General features: G+C 40.6%; 1 protein-coding gene and 1 long non-coding RNA gene across 3 annotated transcripts in view; one reads left to right on the top strand and one right to left on the bottom strand.

Annotated features, from left to right (window-relative positions):
• The window catches only part of LOC134807725 (uncharacterized), a 59,814-nt gene that overhangs the window by 40,648 nt on the left and 1,398 nt on the right, over positions 1-17,768 (top strand). The window contains exon 4 of one of the 2 annotated variants that reach the window (XR_010148883.1): positions 15,112-15,268. This is a non-coding gene — a long non-coding RNA (uncharacterized LOC134807725). Of the gene's footprint in view, positions 1-15,111; positions 15,528-17,768 lie in introns of those variants that run through there. The other variant, XR_010148882.1, reaches the window with a different exon arrangement.
• TXNDC8 (thioredoxin domain containing 8) overlaps positions 6,147-17,768 on the bottom strand; it is a 34,195-nt gene continuing 22,573 nt past the window's right edge. The window contains exons 4-5 of the mRNA XM_063788429.1: positions 7,173-7,238; positions 6,147-6,290 (exon numbers count right to left, since the gene is read on the bottom strand). Of these exons, the coding sequence (XP_063644499.1) occupies positions 6,228-6,290; positions 7,173-7,238 (129 nt within the window). The 3' untranslated portion in view covers positions 6,147-6,227. The remainder of the gene's footprint in view (positions 6,291-7,172; positions 7,239-17,768) is intronic.

Below are 17,768 nucleotides of genomic sequence, written 5' to 3'. Positions count from 1 at the left end.
CTCATAATAGACCCTGGAGGGTGCTCTGCTCCTGTGAAGTGTGGGGCTGAATAGGAGCACCACAAGCTGTGGAAAGCAGCACAGAGAACATTCTTTCTGAGCTCAAGCATTACTCCTCTGAAATAGTACCAGAAGTTGGTCCACAGTGAAAATGTATTTTTATTATTTATTTATTTATTTTGAGACAGAGTTACATTCTTGGTGTTCATGCTGGAGTGCAGTGGCATGATCTCGGCTCACTACAACTTCCGCCTCCCGGGTTCAAGCAATTCTCCTGCCTCAGCCTCCTGAGTAGCTGGGATTACAGGGATTACAGGCACATGCCACCACGCCTGGCTAATTTTTTTGTATTTTTAGTAGAGACGGGGTTTCACCATGTTGGTCAGGCTGGTCTTGAACTCCTGACCTCGTGATCCACCCGCCTCTGCCTCCCAAAGTGCTGAGATTACAGGCATGAGCCACAGGGCCCAGCCTTTTATTTTTTAATTTCATCTTTGGAGACAGCGTCTCACTCTGTCACCGAGGCTGGAGTGCAGTGGCATGATCTCAGCTCACTGTAGCCTCCACCTCCTGGGTTCAAGCGATTCTCCCACTTCAACCTCCAGAGTAGCTGGGATTACAGGCGTGTGCCACCATACCTAGCTAAATTTTGTAATTTTAGCAGAGTTGGGGTTTCACCATGTTGACCAGGCTGGTCTCAAACTCCTGACCTCAAGTCATCCACCAGCCTTTGCCTCCCAAAGTGCTGGGACTACGGGCATGAGCCACTGTGCCTGCCCTGTAGATATATTTATGAGTGGGCCTTTTAGAGACCTTACTCCAGCTTCTCTTCCTAAGTGTTGAAAAATCAAGCTCAGAGAGATTGACATACCTCAAACAACACAGCTGCTGATATACTATGATGAGAACTCGTCTTCTGATGGCCAATCAAGCATGCTTTCTAACACTGAATGTTACTGTGCTGAACTTTGCTCCTATGCAAACAAATGCCTCTAAGAAGGAGACACTCTAAGCCTTTTAGGGGGCCTACTGAGATTAGCTGCTTTTTTCTATTTTCCCCAAATTCCAGCACTGCAGACTCTGCCACTGTCCCTCCGCCCTCCATTTTCAAATCACTGTTTTGTCTGTGTTATCAGCCTTTTCTTCCCTTGGGTATCTAACAGACTCCTCCCAGCCTTCAAGCCCAGCCTAACTGTCAGCTCTTCCCAGAAGCCACTGAAATGCAATCCCATTCCCTGCCCAACCTCCAGGCAAATCAATCACTCTTACCTGTTTTTCTACATCACTTTGCCTTTGCATAAATATTGATTAGAGCATCTCTTACTGTAATTCCTTTAGCTTTGTTTGCGCATGCCTGTCTCTCTTGCTGAAGTGTGAGCATCTCAAGGAGAGTATTCATACTCTATGCATCCCTAGGATGGGCCTACTGCTAGCATCAAACCACCCCATTAATGACTGTTGGATGAATGAGTGAATGAATGGTGGGAGAAATGGATTTTGGTAAGAACAAGAAAGGCTTTGGGGAGATAAGACATAAAATGTGTGCTGGGTGGTGATAGCAGATTAGGATGAGGAAAAAAACTTGGGTGAGAAGGTAGTGAAAGTGAGGAAGGTCCCAACTTGGTTTTTGACCCACCTCACACTTTTCCAGGACTAGTGGTGAGTGTGCCCAATATAAATGTTTGGGGAGGAAGATTTTAAATTTAGACTGGAATTTGTAAATCCTAGGTGAATAAATGTTAACGATAAGTGAGAACTTTCTTAGCATGTTAAAAGTGTGTTCATTGGAGATACAAGAGCTAGGTAAATTTTTTCTTTCTTTCTTTCTTTTTTTTTTTTTTTGGTGACAGAGTTTTGCTCTTATTGCCCAGGCTGGAGTGCAGTGGCACGATCTCGGCTCACTGCAACCTCTGCCTTCCGATTTCAAGCGATTCTCCTGTCTCACCCTCCCAAGCAGCTGGGATTACAGGCGCCTGCTACCACGCCCAGCTAATTTTTTTTTGTATTTTTGGTAGAGACGGGGTTTCACCATGTTGTTCAGGCGGTTTTTTTTTTTTTTTTTTTTTTTTTTTTTGAGAGGAGGTTCTCACTCTGTTTCCCAGGCTGGAGTGCAGTGGCACGATCATGGTTCATTGCAGCCTCAAGCTCCTTGATTCAAGCCATCCACCCACCCCAGCCTCCTGAGTAGCTGGGACTACAGGCGTGTGCTACCATGCCTGGCTAATTTTTAGGTTTTGTAGAGATGGGGTCTTGTTGCATTGCCCAGGCTGGTCTCAAACTCCTGGCCTCAAGTAGTCTTCCTGCCTCAGCCTCCCAAAGTGCTGGGATTACAGGCATGAGCCCCGATCCCTGGTCCTAGATGAAATACTTTGTTGTGGTTAAGTAATGTTCTTAACTTCACTGGGAGGAAATGATGCAGTAAATCTGGATACATATTTTTCTTTGCATTTTGTCATGAATGCAGACTTTGAGAAGTGAGAGAACTGTGCTTGGGAGCCAGGAGGTTGGGGCAGATATTGTTGAGTTGTTCGGTGCACATGGAAGAAATCAGGAGGCTGTCAGGAAAGATGGCGGGCTTGCTTCAGTGAATACTGCAGGGTACTACACTTTACTATGAGTAAAGCAGACTGCTGGCTTAAAGGGCCCATGGGCTCTGATGGAAGAACTGCAATATATATATATATATATATATATATATATATTTTTTTTTTTTTTTTTCCCGAGACAGAGTCTTGCTCTGTCGTCCAGGCTGGAGTGCAGTGGCTCAATCTCAGCTCACTGCAACCTCCGCCTCCCAGGTTCAAGCAATTCTCCTGCCTCAGCCTCCCGAGTAGCTGGGATTACAGGCACCTGCCACCACGCCCGGCTAATTTGTGTATTTTTAGTAGAGACGGGGTTTCACAATGTTGGCCAGGCTGGTCTTGAACTCCTGACCTCGTGATCCACCCGCCTTGGCCTCCCAAAGTGCTGGGATTACAGGCATGAGCCATTGTGCCCGGCGGAACTGCAGTATTCTTTGTGGAGGTTAAAAAGAGGCCCCAGGCCAGGCATGGTGGCTCATGCCTGTAACGTCAGCACGTTGGGAGGCCGAGGAGGGCAGATCATTTGAGCCCAGGAGATCTAGACCAGCCTGGGCGACATTGTGAAACCCCATTTCTACAAAAAATGCAAAAATTACCTGGGCGTGGTGGCACATACCTGTGGATTCAGGTACTTGGGAGGCTGAGGTGGGAGGATCATTTGAGCCTGGGAGATGGAGACTGCAGCAGTGAGCTGTGATCGCATCACTGCACTCCAGCCAGGGCAACAGAGTGAGAACCTGTCTCAAAAAAAAAAAAAAAAAAAAAAGAGAGAGAGACAGAGAGATGATCTAAAGAAAGAAAGAAAGAGAGAAAGAGAGAGATGATCTAGATACAGTATGGTGCAAATAATTGGGTAGATCGCAGTTATGGTTCAGAAACTTAGGCATTAGCCTTGAAAGTTCAAATTGATATATGTTACTCTAAACCCCTCTAAATGAGGTCTTATTAAAATGAGGTCACCAGATAAGATGATCTGAAGTTTTTTGATGCTTAATTTTGTTAAGCAGTGACTGTGACTGGTAGAATTTAAGATAAGCATGGCATCATTATATGCCATGCTTATAAGCTTGACTATACAACTTTTCTTTAACCTTTAGTCTTAACTTTGGCATCATAGAGCTGGGGTCCAATGCGAATTTTTCTGGGGAAATTTGGGCAAGTCATTTAACTTCTTTGTGTCAGTTTTCTCCTGTGCAAGAAAATAGGGATAAAAGTAGTACCTCCACTGTAGGTACTGGTGTGCTACAGCGAAATCTTACCAGCTCATGAGGGCCTATTGTGTACATCTCTTCCCAACTGCATGCTCAGTGATGCCATTGGGTAGCTTGAAATCTACCAAGTATTTACACCACAGAAATTGGCAACCACTTCAGACCAGGCAGTATTTTTCTCCCAGAGAACCAGTTGTTAAACATTTCTCAACACAATTCCACTTATAGGATTGCTGCAAAAGTTAAATGAGGCAATGAATGCAAAGGGTTTAGGATATTGTCTAGCAAATACACTAAATATATATGTGAGCATGGCATATACAGATTTTTATCAGACAACTTTTGCTTTAAATTGTTATTTTATTTTAAAAGTTTATTTTTTGCAGTGAGCACAACATTTTAAGTCTTTTCAGCCTCTTGCTTTTCTGGGGTGCCCACCATCTCCACCTGCACCCTTATAATAGGAGCAAAATTGCCTTTATTGTTGTGATCCTGCCCCCTGGCTAGAGTTGTTCAGGAAGGAATAGTCTGGCTGGTGTCTTGAATGGAGGAGATAATACATGCTTGGGAGTTATTGGCAGGGACTACTTTCCAGCACGAAGACTGGAAAATAAAGAACATCTATCTGTAGCAACATAAAGGATGATTCAGATGAAAAGCAGAGGACAGAAATACTTGGAAATATCCTGAGTCCCCCATAGCTTTCCTCTCCCTGCTTCTAATCTCATGTATCTCTGCATTTGGATTCCATGAATCAAGTTTTATTTTAAGTGCCTATTCCAGTGTTTGGCAGAGTAAGTGCTCAATGCATATTTGTTCTCCTTTTCGCTTAAACTAGTATGTGCTGGTTTCCTCTATAGCCCAGAGAATATTTTTTATTTTTATTTATCTATTTATTTATTTATTTTATTTTTATTTTTGAGACTGAGTTTCGCTCTATTATCCAGGCTGGAGTGCAGTGGCATGATCTCGGCTCACTGCAACCTCCACCTTCCAGGCACAAGTGATCCTCCCACCTCAGCCTCCCAAGCAGCTGGGACTACAGGCATGAACTACCATGTCTGGCTAATTTTTGTATTTTTTTTTTCTTTTTTATAGAGACAGAGTCTAGCTATGTTGCCCATGCTGGTCTCAGACTCCTGGGCTCAAGTGATCCTCCCACCTCAGCCTCTCAAGCAGCTGGGACTACAGATGCAAGCCACCATGCCTGGCTAATTTGTCTATTTTTTGTAGAGACAGGGTTTCACCATGTTGCCCAGGCTGGTCTCAAACTCCTGGGCTCAAGCAATCCACCTGCCTTGACCTCCCAAAGTTTTAAGATTACAGGCGTGAGCCACTGTGCTCTGCCTACTCCACAGAATTCTAAAAAAGCATATGGAGCCTATGCTTTGTCAAAATCTCAGTTATTAATGCCTAGGAAAGCCAGCTCCACTCTGTCTATGACTTAAGACTCCAGTGTTTATCTGGTGCAGCCTCAGCATAGACACAATTAGTATGGTACAGAAGAAGCCATCTCCTCTGGGCTCTAAATGTCTGAGTTAGCTCAGTTTTTTTTTTTTTTTTTTCAATAGGCAGTAAAAGGACTTTCTGGTTTGTATGTGTGTGGGTCTGTGTGTGTGTCTGTGTTTATAGGAGGACTTTAGAAAGGGAGTGAGAGAGAGAGAAAAATGACACAGTTCAAACATAAAATGATGGCTGGGCATGGTGGCTCATGCCTGTAATCCCAGCACTTTGGGAGGCCGAGGCAGGAGGATCACTTGAGGGCAGGAGTTCGAGACCAGCCTGGACAACATAGTGAAACCGTGTTTCTACTAAAAACACAAAAATTAGCCAGTTGTGATGATGCCTGCCTATAATCCTAGCTACGCAGGAGGCTGAGGTGGGAGAATAGCTTGAACCTGGTAGGCAGAGGTTGCAGTGAGCCGAGATCATGCCACTGCACTCCAGGCTGGGCAACAGAGCAAGAGTGTCTCAAGAAAAAAAAAATGATGCATTGGAGAAGAATTTTGTACCATAAGAAATGGCTGAATGGGGGAAGGCTTTCATATGTTCAAAGTGCACGAGGGCACTAAGACATTTATTTGTTCCTTGACCACTGGGAAGAATTGGATCTTTGCTAATCTCTGGAAAATCTTGATGACCTGGTAATACTTAAGCTGTGCAGGACCTCTCTTGTGAAGGTCATAAAAACACTGCCCAAGGAGTGTGCTCAGAGCAAGTGGGAAGCCCAAGTTGGAGAATGGAAATGATGCAATCTCTGATATTGCAACAGTTTTTAGCAATTGTGCAGTGAGATTGCATTATGGTATTCAACCAGCAAAGCATTAGGAGAGAGACCAGTAGAACACTGCAGTATTTGCTGGAAATGAAAGCACAAACACATTTGCTCTTGCCTTTTCAAATGTCACAAGTGTATTTTGCCTTGGAGATCGGCTTACATTAATTCTTGAATCTTGGCTTCCAATTTTTTAGCATCAGCCCCACAAAATTCAAAAATCTGTTCACAGATGCACAAAGGTGAAACATTTATTGATTCAAGTACTGCGAAAATGTTGAGGCTTTAAGGAATTTTATTCCTGATTGAAAAGTTAAATCCTACTCATTTCCATCATCTGCAAGACACTTTAAATATAAATATACATTAAACACATTAAATTCATAATATTTTCATATTTGGCATCCTTTCGAAATTACTTTTGCTAAAACTTTGCCAGATCTCTATAATTCTCCATAATATACCTTTAATCTAAGATCTAAAACGTATAATAATGTCGGAAATAAACAAACTCCATCATTGGAACTTCTCAGAGCTCTTATACATTGGTATCGAGGATTTGTTAATTAATATGCACAATCTCCTGAAATCAAATGGCTTGGGATTTGTCATTCCCTGACTTCTCCCCAGGTAAGAGTATTATAATTCATTGATTCTAAGAAGCACATGTTCTTTTCAAATGTTTACATCTCTGAATCAGAATGCATTTCATAGTGGATGGTATGTTATATTTCACTTGGAACACTTTTTAGTGGTATATAAAATAATGCATCTTTTTTGAAGAAAGATGGAATTCAAAGATGGAATTCAAAATATATTACATGGTTGAAGACAAGGAAGAGTGTGAGGCTGGGATTGGGTGAAAACTTGAGTTCCCAGTAAAGGGGCGGTTGAGCCACCAGGAATGGTGTTAGGACTTTGGGGCAGGGGCTGGAAAAGTCTAGAACTAACTTTACTGCCCGGTGTGCTGCAGGGAGAAACCATCCCCACACCAAAGGCTTCTACTTCTCCAGGCAGCAGCATTCTGCCTGAGTGTGTCATTATATTTATTCCTTCAAAGTAAACCCCAGATTTCTAACTCTAACTTGATCCCATTTCACTTACCAGGTTGCTCATGAATCCACTTCTATAACAGCAAATTATTCTTTTGATTCTTGAGAATAGGGTTACCTAAGTGTGGGTGCAGAATTTCATAATTGATCTGAGTTGCCTGGTTTGTAACTATCTCCCCTATAACTAGTTCTTTTGGCCTTGGCCAGGGAAGGAAGGTGTCAGAAAGGATCTGCAAAAGTTTCTCTTTGCTAAGAGTTAGGTGGCAGCTGGGTGGTGGCTCTTTGGCATGAAGGGAGGTTCATGATCCTGTGCAAAATCTGAGGTCAGAGCTCGTGCGGAGATAAGAACGTCTGGTGGAAACATAGGCAAGGCTTGGCTACCTGAATGACCAGACTTGGCAGGAAACATGATAAATTCATTTTGCCTGTTTTTGGACTTTTAAAGATGGATGGCCGGGTGCAGTGGCTCATGCCTGTAATCCGAGCACCTCGGGAGGCTGAGGTGGGTGGGTCACTTGAGATCAGGAGTTTGAAACCAGTCTGGCCAACATGGCAAAACCCCATCTCTACCAAAAATACAAAAATTAGCCAGGCGTGGTGGTGTGCACCTGTAATTCCAGCTACATGGGAGGCGGAGGCACGAGAATCACTTGAACCCAGGAGGTGGAGATTGCAGTGAGCCACGATCAAGCCACTGCATTCCAGCCTGGGTGACAGAGAGAGATTCTGTCTCAAAAAAAAAAAAAAAAAAAAAAGAGGAATATGGTGCACTGATTCAAATGTAATTGTTTTTAAAAAATAGAAAAAAAGAAAGATGGAATTCTACGATATGTATTCTTCTGTGTCTGGCATCTTCCACTCAACATGACGTTTATGAGACTTACCTGGATAGTGTCACTACAGTCATTTTTCAGTGTTTCTTTGGTATTCCATTGCATGAATGTAACACAGTTTATCCATTTTTGCTGTGACAAATAGTGCTACTGTGGATGTTCTTGTCCATATCTTTGTAGGGATATCTTTGTGAGCACATAAGCACTGATTTCTGTTGTATAGCTAAAAGTGGGACTGTGGGTTCTGCTTCAGTAGAAGCTACCCACAGTTTTTGAAATTATACTGCAAGTATTTTCTTTCTTTCTTTCTTTCTTTCTTTCTTTTTTTCTTTTTCTTCCTTCCTTCCTTTCTTTCTTTTCTTTCTTTCTTTCTTTCTTTCTATTTTCTTCTTTCTTTCTTTCTCTTTCTTTCTTACTCTCTTTCTCCTCTTTCTTTCCTTCTTTTTCTTTCTTTCTTTCCTCTTTCTTCCCTTCCTTCCCTTCCCTTCTCTTCCCTTTCTTTTCTTCCTTTCCTTTCCTTTCCTTTCTTTTCTTTTCTTTTCTTTTTTTGACGGAGTCTTTCTCTGTCACCGACTTTGGAGTGCCGCAATCTCAGCTCACTGCAACCTCAGCTCACTGCAACCTCAGCTCACTGCAACCTCTGCCTCCCGGCTTCAAGCGATTCTCCCACCTCTGCCTCCCACCACCACTCCTGGTTAATTTTTAAAATTTTAGCAGAAACGGGCTTTCACCACGTTGGCTAGGCTGGTCTCAAACTTCTGACCTCCAGTGATCTGCTCATCTCAGCCTCCCAAGGTGCTGGGATTACAGGTGTGAGCCACCATGCCTGGCCTGCATATATTTTCAATTTATACTCTACCAGCAGAGGATGAGTGTTCTAGCTCTAGCTCTGCATCCTTGACAACACTTGATATTGCCAGTCTTTTTCATGTTAACAATTCTGGTGGCTTTAGGGGACAAGTTTGCTACCGAATTCCATATGTTTTACCTTGGTCAGCTTTCACCTGACTTTAGCAATGGCTATATAACTTGTCTCTTTTGGTCTCCAGTCTTGTGCCACTTAGGTCCTTTCTCATCCCTGAAGCTCAAAACCACAAATCCAGGCATGCCATCCTTTGTAAACATCTTCAGTTTTTCCCCATCACCATACAATCCAAGCTTCTTCCAAGGTCTCCCTAATTTTGTCCTGTCTCCCTCCCTGTTGCTCCTTGCCATAAAGCTTGAACTCAGTCAGATCCATTTGTTCATTTAACAAATACTTAATAAGTGCCTACTATGAGCCACACTTACTGTGAGCAAAACTGACAAAATCCTCTCATGAGCTCATCTGCTAGTGATAACTTTTTACTATCGTTGTGTTATTATCCAAAGAATTCCTGACATATACCCATGTTATTTTATAACACTGCTTCCTGTCATCTTTTCTCACTTGCTGTTCTTAACTATCCCTCAAGATGGTTTGAGTAACTCATGGAGCCTTCCTTGAACCTTTTCTCTGTGATCCCATAGTACTCTGGGCATCGCAGTATTAACTAATTTTTGTCATCTATCTTTCCCACTACACCAAGGATGAAGACTATACCTGAAATTTTTTCCCATATATTATTTATTTATTTATTTTAGAGATGAGGTCTCGCTCTGTCACCCAGGCTGGAGTGCAGTGATGCGATCATAGTTCACTGCAGTGTTGAACCCCAGGGCTCAAGTGATCCTCCCACCTCAGCTTCCTGAATAGCTAGGACTACAAGCATGCACCAATACACTGGCTTTTTTTTTTTTTTTTTTAATTTTTAAATTTTTTGTAAAGGCGAGATCTTGCTGTGTTACCTAGGCTGGTCTCAAACTCCTGGCCTCAAAAGATCCTCCTGCCTCCCCTCCCAAAGTGCTGGGTTTACAGGCATAAATCACTGTGCCTGGCTTTATAGTTTTAGTATCTAATCTAGTACCTTACACAGAGTAAGTGTACCATTGATGACCATAGGCCTGCGTTGAGCTAAGTTTCAGCAACTAGGTATTACCTGTCTTATTCTATCTTTATCTTGTTTGCCAAAGAGAAATGTTACATTCATGTCTCCCTATCCAGCACTGGGCTTTGCATACAGGAACTTAATAGGTGGAGTTCATGGATAAGGAGCAATTTACTGATAAGAGCTTATTGCACAGATAGCTTTCTTTTGAAGAGAGATGTATGCAAGGCAAATAGTTTAATTTCTGCCCAAAGTGTTGTGAGAGGAAAATAAATAAATCTTGGGGTCCCCAAATCACTAAGCTAAAGGGAAAAGTAAAGCTGGAACTACTTAGGGAAAACCTGCCTCCCATTCTTTTCAAAGTCACCTCTCCGCTCACTGAGATAAATGCATATCTGATTGCCTCCTTTGGAAATGCTAATCAGAAACTCAAAAGAATGTAACCATTTGTCTTTTATCTACCTATGACCTGGAAGCCCCCTCCCCGCTTCAAGTTATCCTGCCTTTCCGGACCAAACCAGTGTTCATCATATATGTTGATTGATGTCTCCTATCTCCCTAACATGTATAAAACCAAGCTGTCCTCTAACCGTCTTGGGCACATAGCATCAGGACCTCCTGAGGCTGTGTCACAGGCACACGTTCTCAACCTTGGCAAAATAAACTTTCTAAATTAACTGAAACCTATCTCAGGTGTTTGGGGTTCACATTTGGTAACCACAAAGGGATTCTGAGTGGAGTTACCCCTGACCTTTGGCAAATCTCCTGTTGGTGCTTGATACCAGCATGAGCTAACTTTATGGCTCAAACCAATAGGACAATTTGCTGAGGCCTGGGAGCACCCCACTCCAGAGAATCCCCAATCTCCCAAGATTTGGTCAAGATCTAGTTTATTTTGCTGTACAACTCCCTTTTTTTGGAGTTTTACTTGCTTCCAACAAGGAAGGCAAGATTTCCTGCTTTCATGATGATGGAAGGCAGGTAATTCCTTTATAGAGTCTGAGGTTGCTCCCAACAAGGGAGACAAGTTTGATTTTTTTGCTGCTTCTTCAGCCCAAGACCCAACCCTAGGTAAGTATCTGAATTTGGGTTTTGTCTTGGCTAAAGTTAATAACCAGCTGTTCTTAATTTCTCCTTACCATTAGCATGCTCAGAGATCACATTGTTTTTTTTTTTCTTTTTTGTTGTTGTTTGTTCTTTTCTTTCTCCCATCAGATTTGACCTACTCTACCTGACTTGCTCAAATCTGAGTGAGAATTCCAAATTATGGGTAACAAGGCCTCTCTAATTTGGCTAAAATTCCTTGCAGCTGCAAAAGAGGGAAAACAAAACAGAAAACCATGCACTTGGTTTCTGTGTTTGCTTCCTGTCTTTAAAAAAAAAAAAGGTTCTTTCATTTACTTTTCTTCTACCACATACCTCCTTCCCCTTTGCCACCTGCAGTACCAAAAAAATCTAGAGAAGGCTTCTAATGATTTGAACCCCTTTAAAGAACTCAGAACAAAGGTGCCACTCACCCCTTTTGATGTGTTCTGTTTTCTTTGTGGAGTTTCAAGAGACATGGGCAGATTCTTCTTAGGTCTAAAGCTCTATTTTCCTGTATTGCATGACCTGACCTCTTTGGCTTTGTAGGTACCAGAGATGACCTTGTACTGTGAGAGGTTTTGACCTTAGCGTGTGTAATGGCGAATGAGAACTACAAAGTTAGGGATGGCTGAGCACAGTTTACAGGAAGTGGTCTTGGCTGTTATTTTATTTTTTCTCCTAGGAAGTTGTTAAGGATCCTAATTCTAGTTCAGATATGCATTCTAAAGGATCTTCTCCATTGCTTTTTCTCTGAAAATTAATCTTGATTTGGTTTGTCTGTGTATATTTGCAAAAGAGACTGAATTTTCTTAGCTCGGAAGAGAAACAACATTTGCTCCTTCCAGCTGAAAGTTGCCCCTGGGTGACTGGGGCCTCAAGGGGGTATCTGGGGGCTTGACCCCCCTACAATATGCAGCAGCCCTACAGGAAAATCCCCAACAAAAATTAATTTTATTTATTTATTTATTTTTTTGAGATAGAGTCTTGCTGTGTCATCCAGGCTGGAGTGCAGTGGCACCATCTCAGCTCACTGCAACCTCTGCCTCCCATGTTCAAGTGATTCTCCTGCCTCTGCCTCCCTAGTGGCTGGAATTACAGGCATGCACCACCATGCCTGGCTAATTTTTGTATTTTTAGTAGAGACGGGGTTTCACCATGTTGACCAGGCTGGGCTTGAACGCCTGACCTCAGGTGATCTGCGCATCTTGACCTCCCAAGATGCTGGGATTATAGGCGTGAGCCACCGCTCCTGGCCTAAAAATTAATTTTAAAAAAGGCTCGTCCAGGAAACACATATAAGGGCTGATTACCTAGTGTTTTGAGCCCTCTCAGAGATAATAGACCTCTGGAGAGAGAAACTGAGGCATGTAAGAGGGTAGAAACAACTCAGTGGTGTGGAGTCCTGCTTACAAGCAGCACACATCAATTCATCACACAAAAACTCTAGGCCACGGCTCAGTTCCTTTTATTAAGAAAAAAAAGTGGGAAACCAATAATCTAAGTTCCTTATTAATAATCTCAGTTCCTTTTATTAAGAAAAAGAAAGTGGGAAACCAATAATCTAAGAATGAGAAGAAAACAAGGAGAATGACTCCCCTTTCAAGCACTCCGTAGGTTTTATGGCACCTCTACTTGCCAGAGTTTATGTAAAATGGAAGTAACATGGTCTTTGTGCACATTCACGTTAAAGAAAAAAGAGTCCTAGGATCCATCTGCAAACTACAGAGTTCCTAAGTTATAGGATCTTTGTGTGTGTGTGTGTGTGTGCGTGTGTGTGCATGTGTATATTGGAAAGGCCTTTATAATTTCTATAATTTTTTGTTTAGTTGGCAATTAAATCCATTTTAATTTCCCTCTAGCACACCAGACATCTTCTCTCCATACTTGATTATGTAAATTTTGCTGCTTTTCACCTGACTTGTTTAAATTTAATATGCAAATTTAAGGCGATTTAGCTGACAATTGTCTAGGGTAGTGAAACAGGTTATCAAGAATTTGAAAGTATAAGATAGGAAAAAATAGAGTCTATGAATCTACAAGATGTACTTCTATTGGCATGCCTAATACATCTATGTATTTATGTGTTATGTTACACAATGTTTCATTCCTGAAAATATATAAAAGAGCTCTAATTAATTGGCTTAAGAAAATAAAAGCACTTGAATCAAATACTTTATCAGGAAAAAATAAAAGACTGGTCAAATGCTTTTTCAAGTTTATGTAACTTAAGTAAAATCTTTAATAAACAAGCTGGCTTTAAAATTATTGGAAACGTAATATTAGAAATGTCTTCAGAATTGCCAGCATACATTTTTGTTTGCATTTATTAATCAAGCAATTTCATACTTATCCCTGCTAAACACTATAAGGTGTCAAAATTTGGCATAGGGGTTACAAAACTATAAACCCAGCCCAAAACAGAATCAACTTTGCTTGTGTAATTTTTAATAAATAAGACATTGATATTGGTTTAATGAAAATAGTTACATCTTGAATTTAGTAACTTCTAATCTTTTGGCTTCAAGCAGTCTAGTCCACAGGCAGTAAAGTTTGTTTTAGGAAAGGACTGTTACCATCTTTGTTTCAAAGCTAAGCTATAAACTAAGTTCCTCCCAAAGTTAGTTTGGCCTATGCCCAGGAATGAACAAAGACAGCTTGGAGGTTAGAAGCATGATAGATTCAGTTAGGTCAGATCTGTTTCACTGTCTCAGTAATAATTTTGCAGTGGTCGTTCCATAACTTTAAATGATGACTATCACAATTTACATAAATAATCTGGGTAAATGATTAAGATAATCAGGTAAATACAACGGGAAAAATACTTGTAGACAAACTCATCATAATTGAGAATCTAAAGTTATATTAAATTAATAGATATTTCATTATTTGGGTATTTTTCAATAAAAATATATTGTAGGAAAACATTCTTTTTTAAAGAAGTGTGTCCTTTTTAAAAAGGTGAATAATTTTTGTCTAATTCGAAGCTTATTTAAAGGTTATGTATAAAACAAGGTAAAAGAAACCAGGAAATAAGAGCGATGTAAAGAAAGTTACAAAAATAAAGAGGTATATATATATCTCCATACTATATATATATGGATTACTTTATTACTATATCCATATATATGGATATAGTAATAGATATATATCTATATCTATATATCTATAGATATAGATATAGATATCTATATATAGATATAGATATCTATATATAGATATATAGATATCTATATATCTATATATAGATATCTATATCTATATATAGATATCTATATCTATATCTATATATCTATATATCTATCTATATATCTATATATATTATCTATATATATCTATATATCTATATATAGATATATATCTCTCTCTCCATACTATATATATATATGGATTTACTATATTACTATATCCATATATATGGATATAGTAATATAGTAAATCCATATATATATATGGATATAGTAATATAGTATATTACTATATCCATATATATATATATGGATATAACTATACCCATATATATACTATATATATACTATATATGGATATACTATATACTGTATATATGTATACTATATATACTATATATGGATATACTATATACTATATAGATCTACTATATATATACTATATATGGATATACTGTATACTATATATATATGGATATTGTAAACTAATTTAACTTTTTTTTTTGAGATGAAGTTTCACTCTTGTTGCTCAGGCTAGAGTGCAGTGGTGCTATCTCGGCTTGCTGCAACCTCCACCTCCCAGGTTCAAGCAGTTCTCCAGGGAGAGCTGAAATGTTCATGAATATCAAGCAGAGCAGGAGTTATCTGCATGGACTGAACTAAAAAAAAAACGAAGTAATATTTTTGACTTTTTCTTAAAATGTTGCTGATCCTTTGTATTGTTTTTCAGAGTCAAGGAAACTTTTGCTTTATTGACAGCTTTTAATAATTTAGTATACTCCTATGAACAAAATTTGGAGCATATTTGTTTCTCTCTACCTGATTTCTCCAGAATTTGGAAACTATTTGTGAGTATTCTTAACTTATGGCAATACAGTTATGGCATAAGTGCAATAAGAACCTGTTTTCATTTGTAACAGGACACAATTGGAGAAACCGGTTATTTTACCAAAGCTTTGGAATGGTGTACTTTCCCTTAAGGAATCAAATTTGACTTATGGAAACAATAAAAGTCCCTTGGGAAAACTGGCCTCATACCTTGTCTACACAGTTTCTGTACAGGATTCCTGACCTGTGGTAAGTAAAGAATGTCACTTTCTGACAGGCCCAGGAGCCCCAAGTTTATCATGGAACCTCAAGAAGAGAGGAATTCCCATAGGCATTTGATGATACAAATCCATCTATGGCTGGGCTCAGCTTCAAAAAAGTCTTATCTGAGATTCTTTCTATGGAACGAAGTTCCATCAAAGTCAATTTAAAAGACTATGTTAAAAAAATTATTCTTGCTGCACTGTATACAAATACTCAGTCCAAGTATAATAAAGCAAATCCGTCCTATCATGATTTGTCTTTAGTAGAAATGGGAACCTGGAGAGAGAAAATTGTTTCAAAAATTATAGTACATCTGTTGTTAGATTCTAGTCTTGCCTAATGTTTTTCCATTTATATTATTTTCTGCAGTTTGGACTAAATTGTAATTTCTCTTGGCTACAAGTCTTCTTTTTTTAGTTGTTTTTGAGACAGAGTCTCGCTGTTGCCCAAGCTGGAGTTCAGTGGCATGATCTTGCAATCTCAGTTCACTGCAACCTCTGCCACCCACATTCAAGTGATTCTCCTGCCTCAGCCTCCCAAGTAGCTGGGATTACAGGTGCCCACCACCTTACCCAGCTAATTTTTGTGTTTTTAGTAGAGACAGGGTTTCACCATGTTGGCCAGGCTGGTCTTGAACTCCTGACCTCAGGTGATGTGCTCACCTTGGCCTCCCAAAGTGCTGGGATTACAGGTGTGAGCCACCATGCCTGGCCCTACAAGTCTTCAAAATAATGTTTCAATTTTTTTCTTATCTTTTCCCCCAATTTTTCCTAATTTGGAGTCACTGAAAACTAAGCTGTGGTTTTTTAAAGCCCTGCAAACTGAAGCTAGACAATTTAAACTTCCGAAGAAAATAACAGCAATCTATTTACATATATAAGCCACTTTCTGAAGTCCATGTGTAGACTTCAGAGTAATATGACTTAGGCTGGACACAGTGGCTCACACCTGTAATCTCAGCACTTTGGGAGGCCGACGTGGGCAGATCACCTGAGGTTAGGAGTTTGAGACCAGCCTGGCCAACGTGGCAAAATCCTGTCTCTACTAAAAATACAAAAATTAGCCAGGCGTGGTGGCACATGCCTGTAATCCCAGCTACTTGGGAGGCTGAGGCAGGAGAATCACTTGTACCCAGGAGGTGGAGGTTGCAGTGAGCCGAGACCGTGCCACTGCACTCCAGCCTGGTTGATAAGAGCAAAACTCTGTCTCAAAACAAACAAATAACAAACAACCAAAATGGAGTAATGTGGCCTATAACAGATTTTCCAGGATTGTTCTTTTGTTTGTTGTTGTTCTTCTCCCTTCTTCCCCCTATTTTCTTTTCATAGGATGTGAGGCTTCACAAGCTGCTAAAAATAAGCTTTCCTAATAACTTGGCACCTACCTGTCTAGGAATAAACCATCCTAGCCATGAGAGATCAGATGAAACCTGAGACCAGAAACTCATTTTCTTCTAAAATGATTTCTCCAAAAGATTTTTAAATAGAAAAGGGGGTAAATGTGAAAGGAAAATAAATCTTGGGACCCCAAAATCACTAAGCTAAAGGGAAAAGTCAAGCTGGGAACTGCTTAGGGCCAAACTGCCTCCCATTCTATTCAAACTCACCCCTCTGCTCACTGAGATAAATCCAAATCTGATTGCCTCCTTTGGAGAGGCTAATCAGAAACTCAAAGAATGCTACCATTTGTCTTTTATCTACCTATGACCTGGAAGCCCCCTCCCCACTTTGAGTTGTCCTGCCTTTCTTGACTGAACCAATGTTCATCTTACATATGTTGATTGATGTCTCATGCCTCCCTACAATGTATAAAACCAAGCTGTGCTCTGACCACCTGGGCACATGTCATCAGGGACTCTTGAGGCTGTGTCACAGGTGGATGTCCTCAAACTTGGCAAATTAAACTTTCTTTTTTTTTCTTTTTCTTTTCTTTTCTTTTTTTCTTTTTTTTTTTTTTTTTTTTTTTTTTTTGAGATGGAGTCTCGCTCTGTCACCCAGGCTGGAGTGCAGTGGCGCGATCTTGGCTCACTGCAAGCTCCGCCTCCCGGGTTCACGCCATTCTCCTGCCTCAGCCTCCGGAGTAGCTGGGACTACAGGCGCCCGCCACCCCGCCTGGCTAATTTTTTGTATTTTTAGTAGAGACGGGGTTTCACCGTGTTAGCCAGGATGGTCTCTATCTCCTGACCTCGTGATCTGCCCACCTCGGCCTCCCAAAGTGCTGGGATTACAGGCTTGAGCCACTGCGCCCGGCCGGCAAATTAAACTTTCTAAATTAACTGAGACATGTCTCAGATATTCAGGGTTCACATTGTTTTCTCATTTTATTCCGATGTCGGGTTATGCCTCTCAAAGGCATGCTCCACTCTGAAATATTAAGGGAGCGAGTTTACTTCTCTCTCCTCAATGCACTGCTGCAACCCTAGTAATAACTGCTAATGAAAATTATAAGCTCTGGTTTGCTGAGACCAAGAGAATGGGGTGTGGCT

The sequence above is a fragment of the Pan troglodytes genome, chromosome 11, assembly GCF_028858775.2.
Source record: "Pan troglodytes isolate AG18354 chromosome 11, NHGRI_mPanTro3-v2.0_pri, whole genome shotgun sequence".
NCBI classification, from domain to species: Eukaryota; Metazoa; Chordata; class Mammalia; order Primates; family Hominidae; genus Pan; species Pan troglodytes.
Note: the sequence above shows the minus strand (reverse complement) of the source record. Positions and strands in the feature narration are given on the sequence as shown.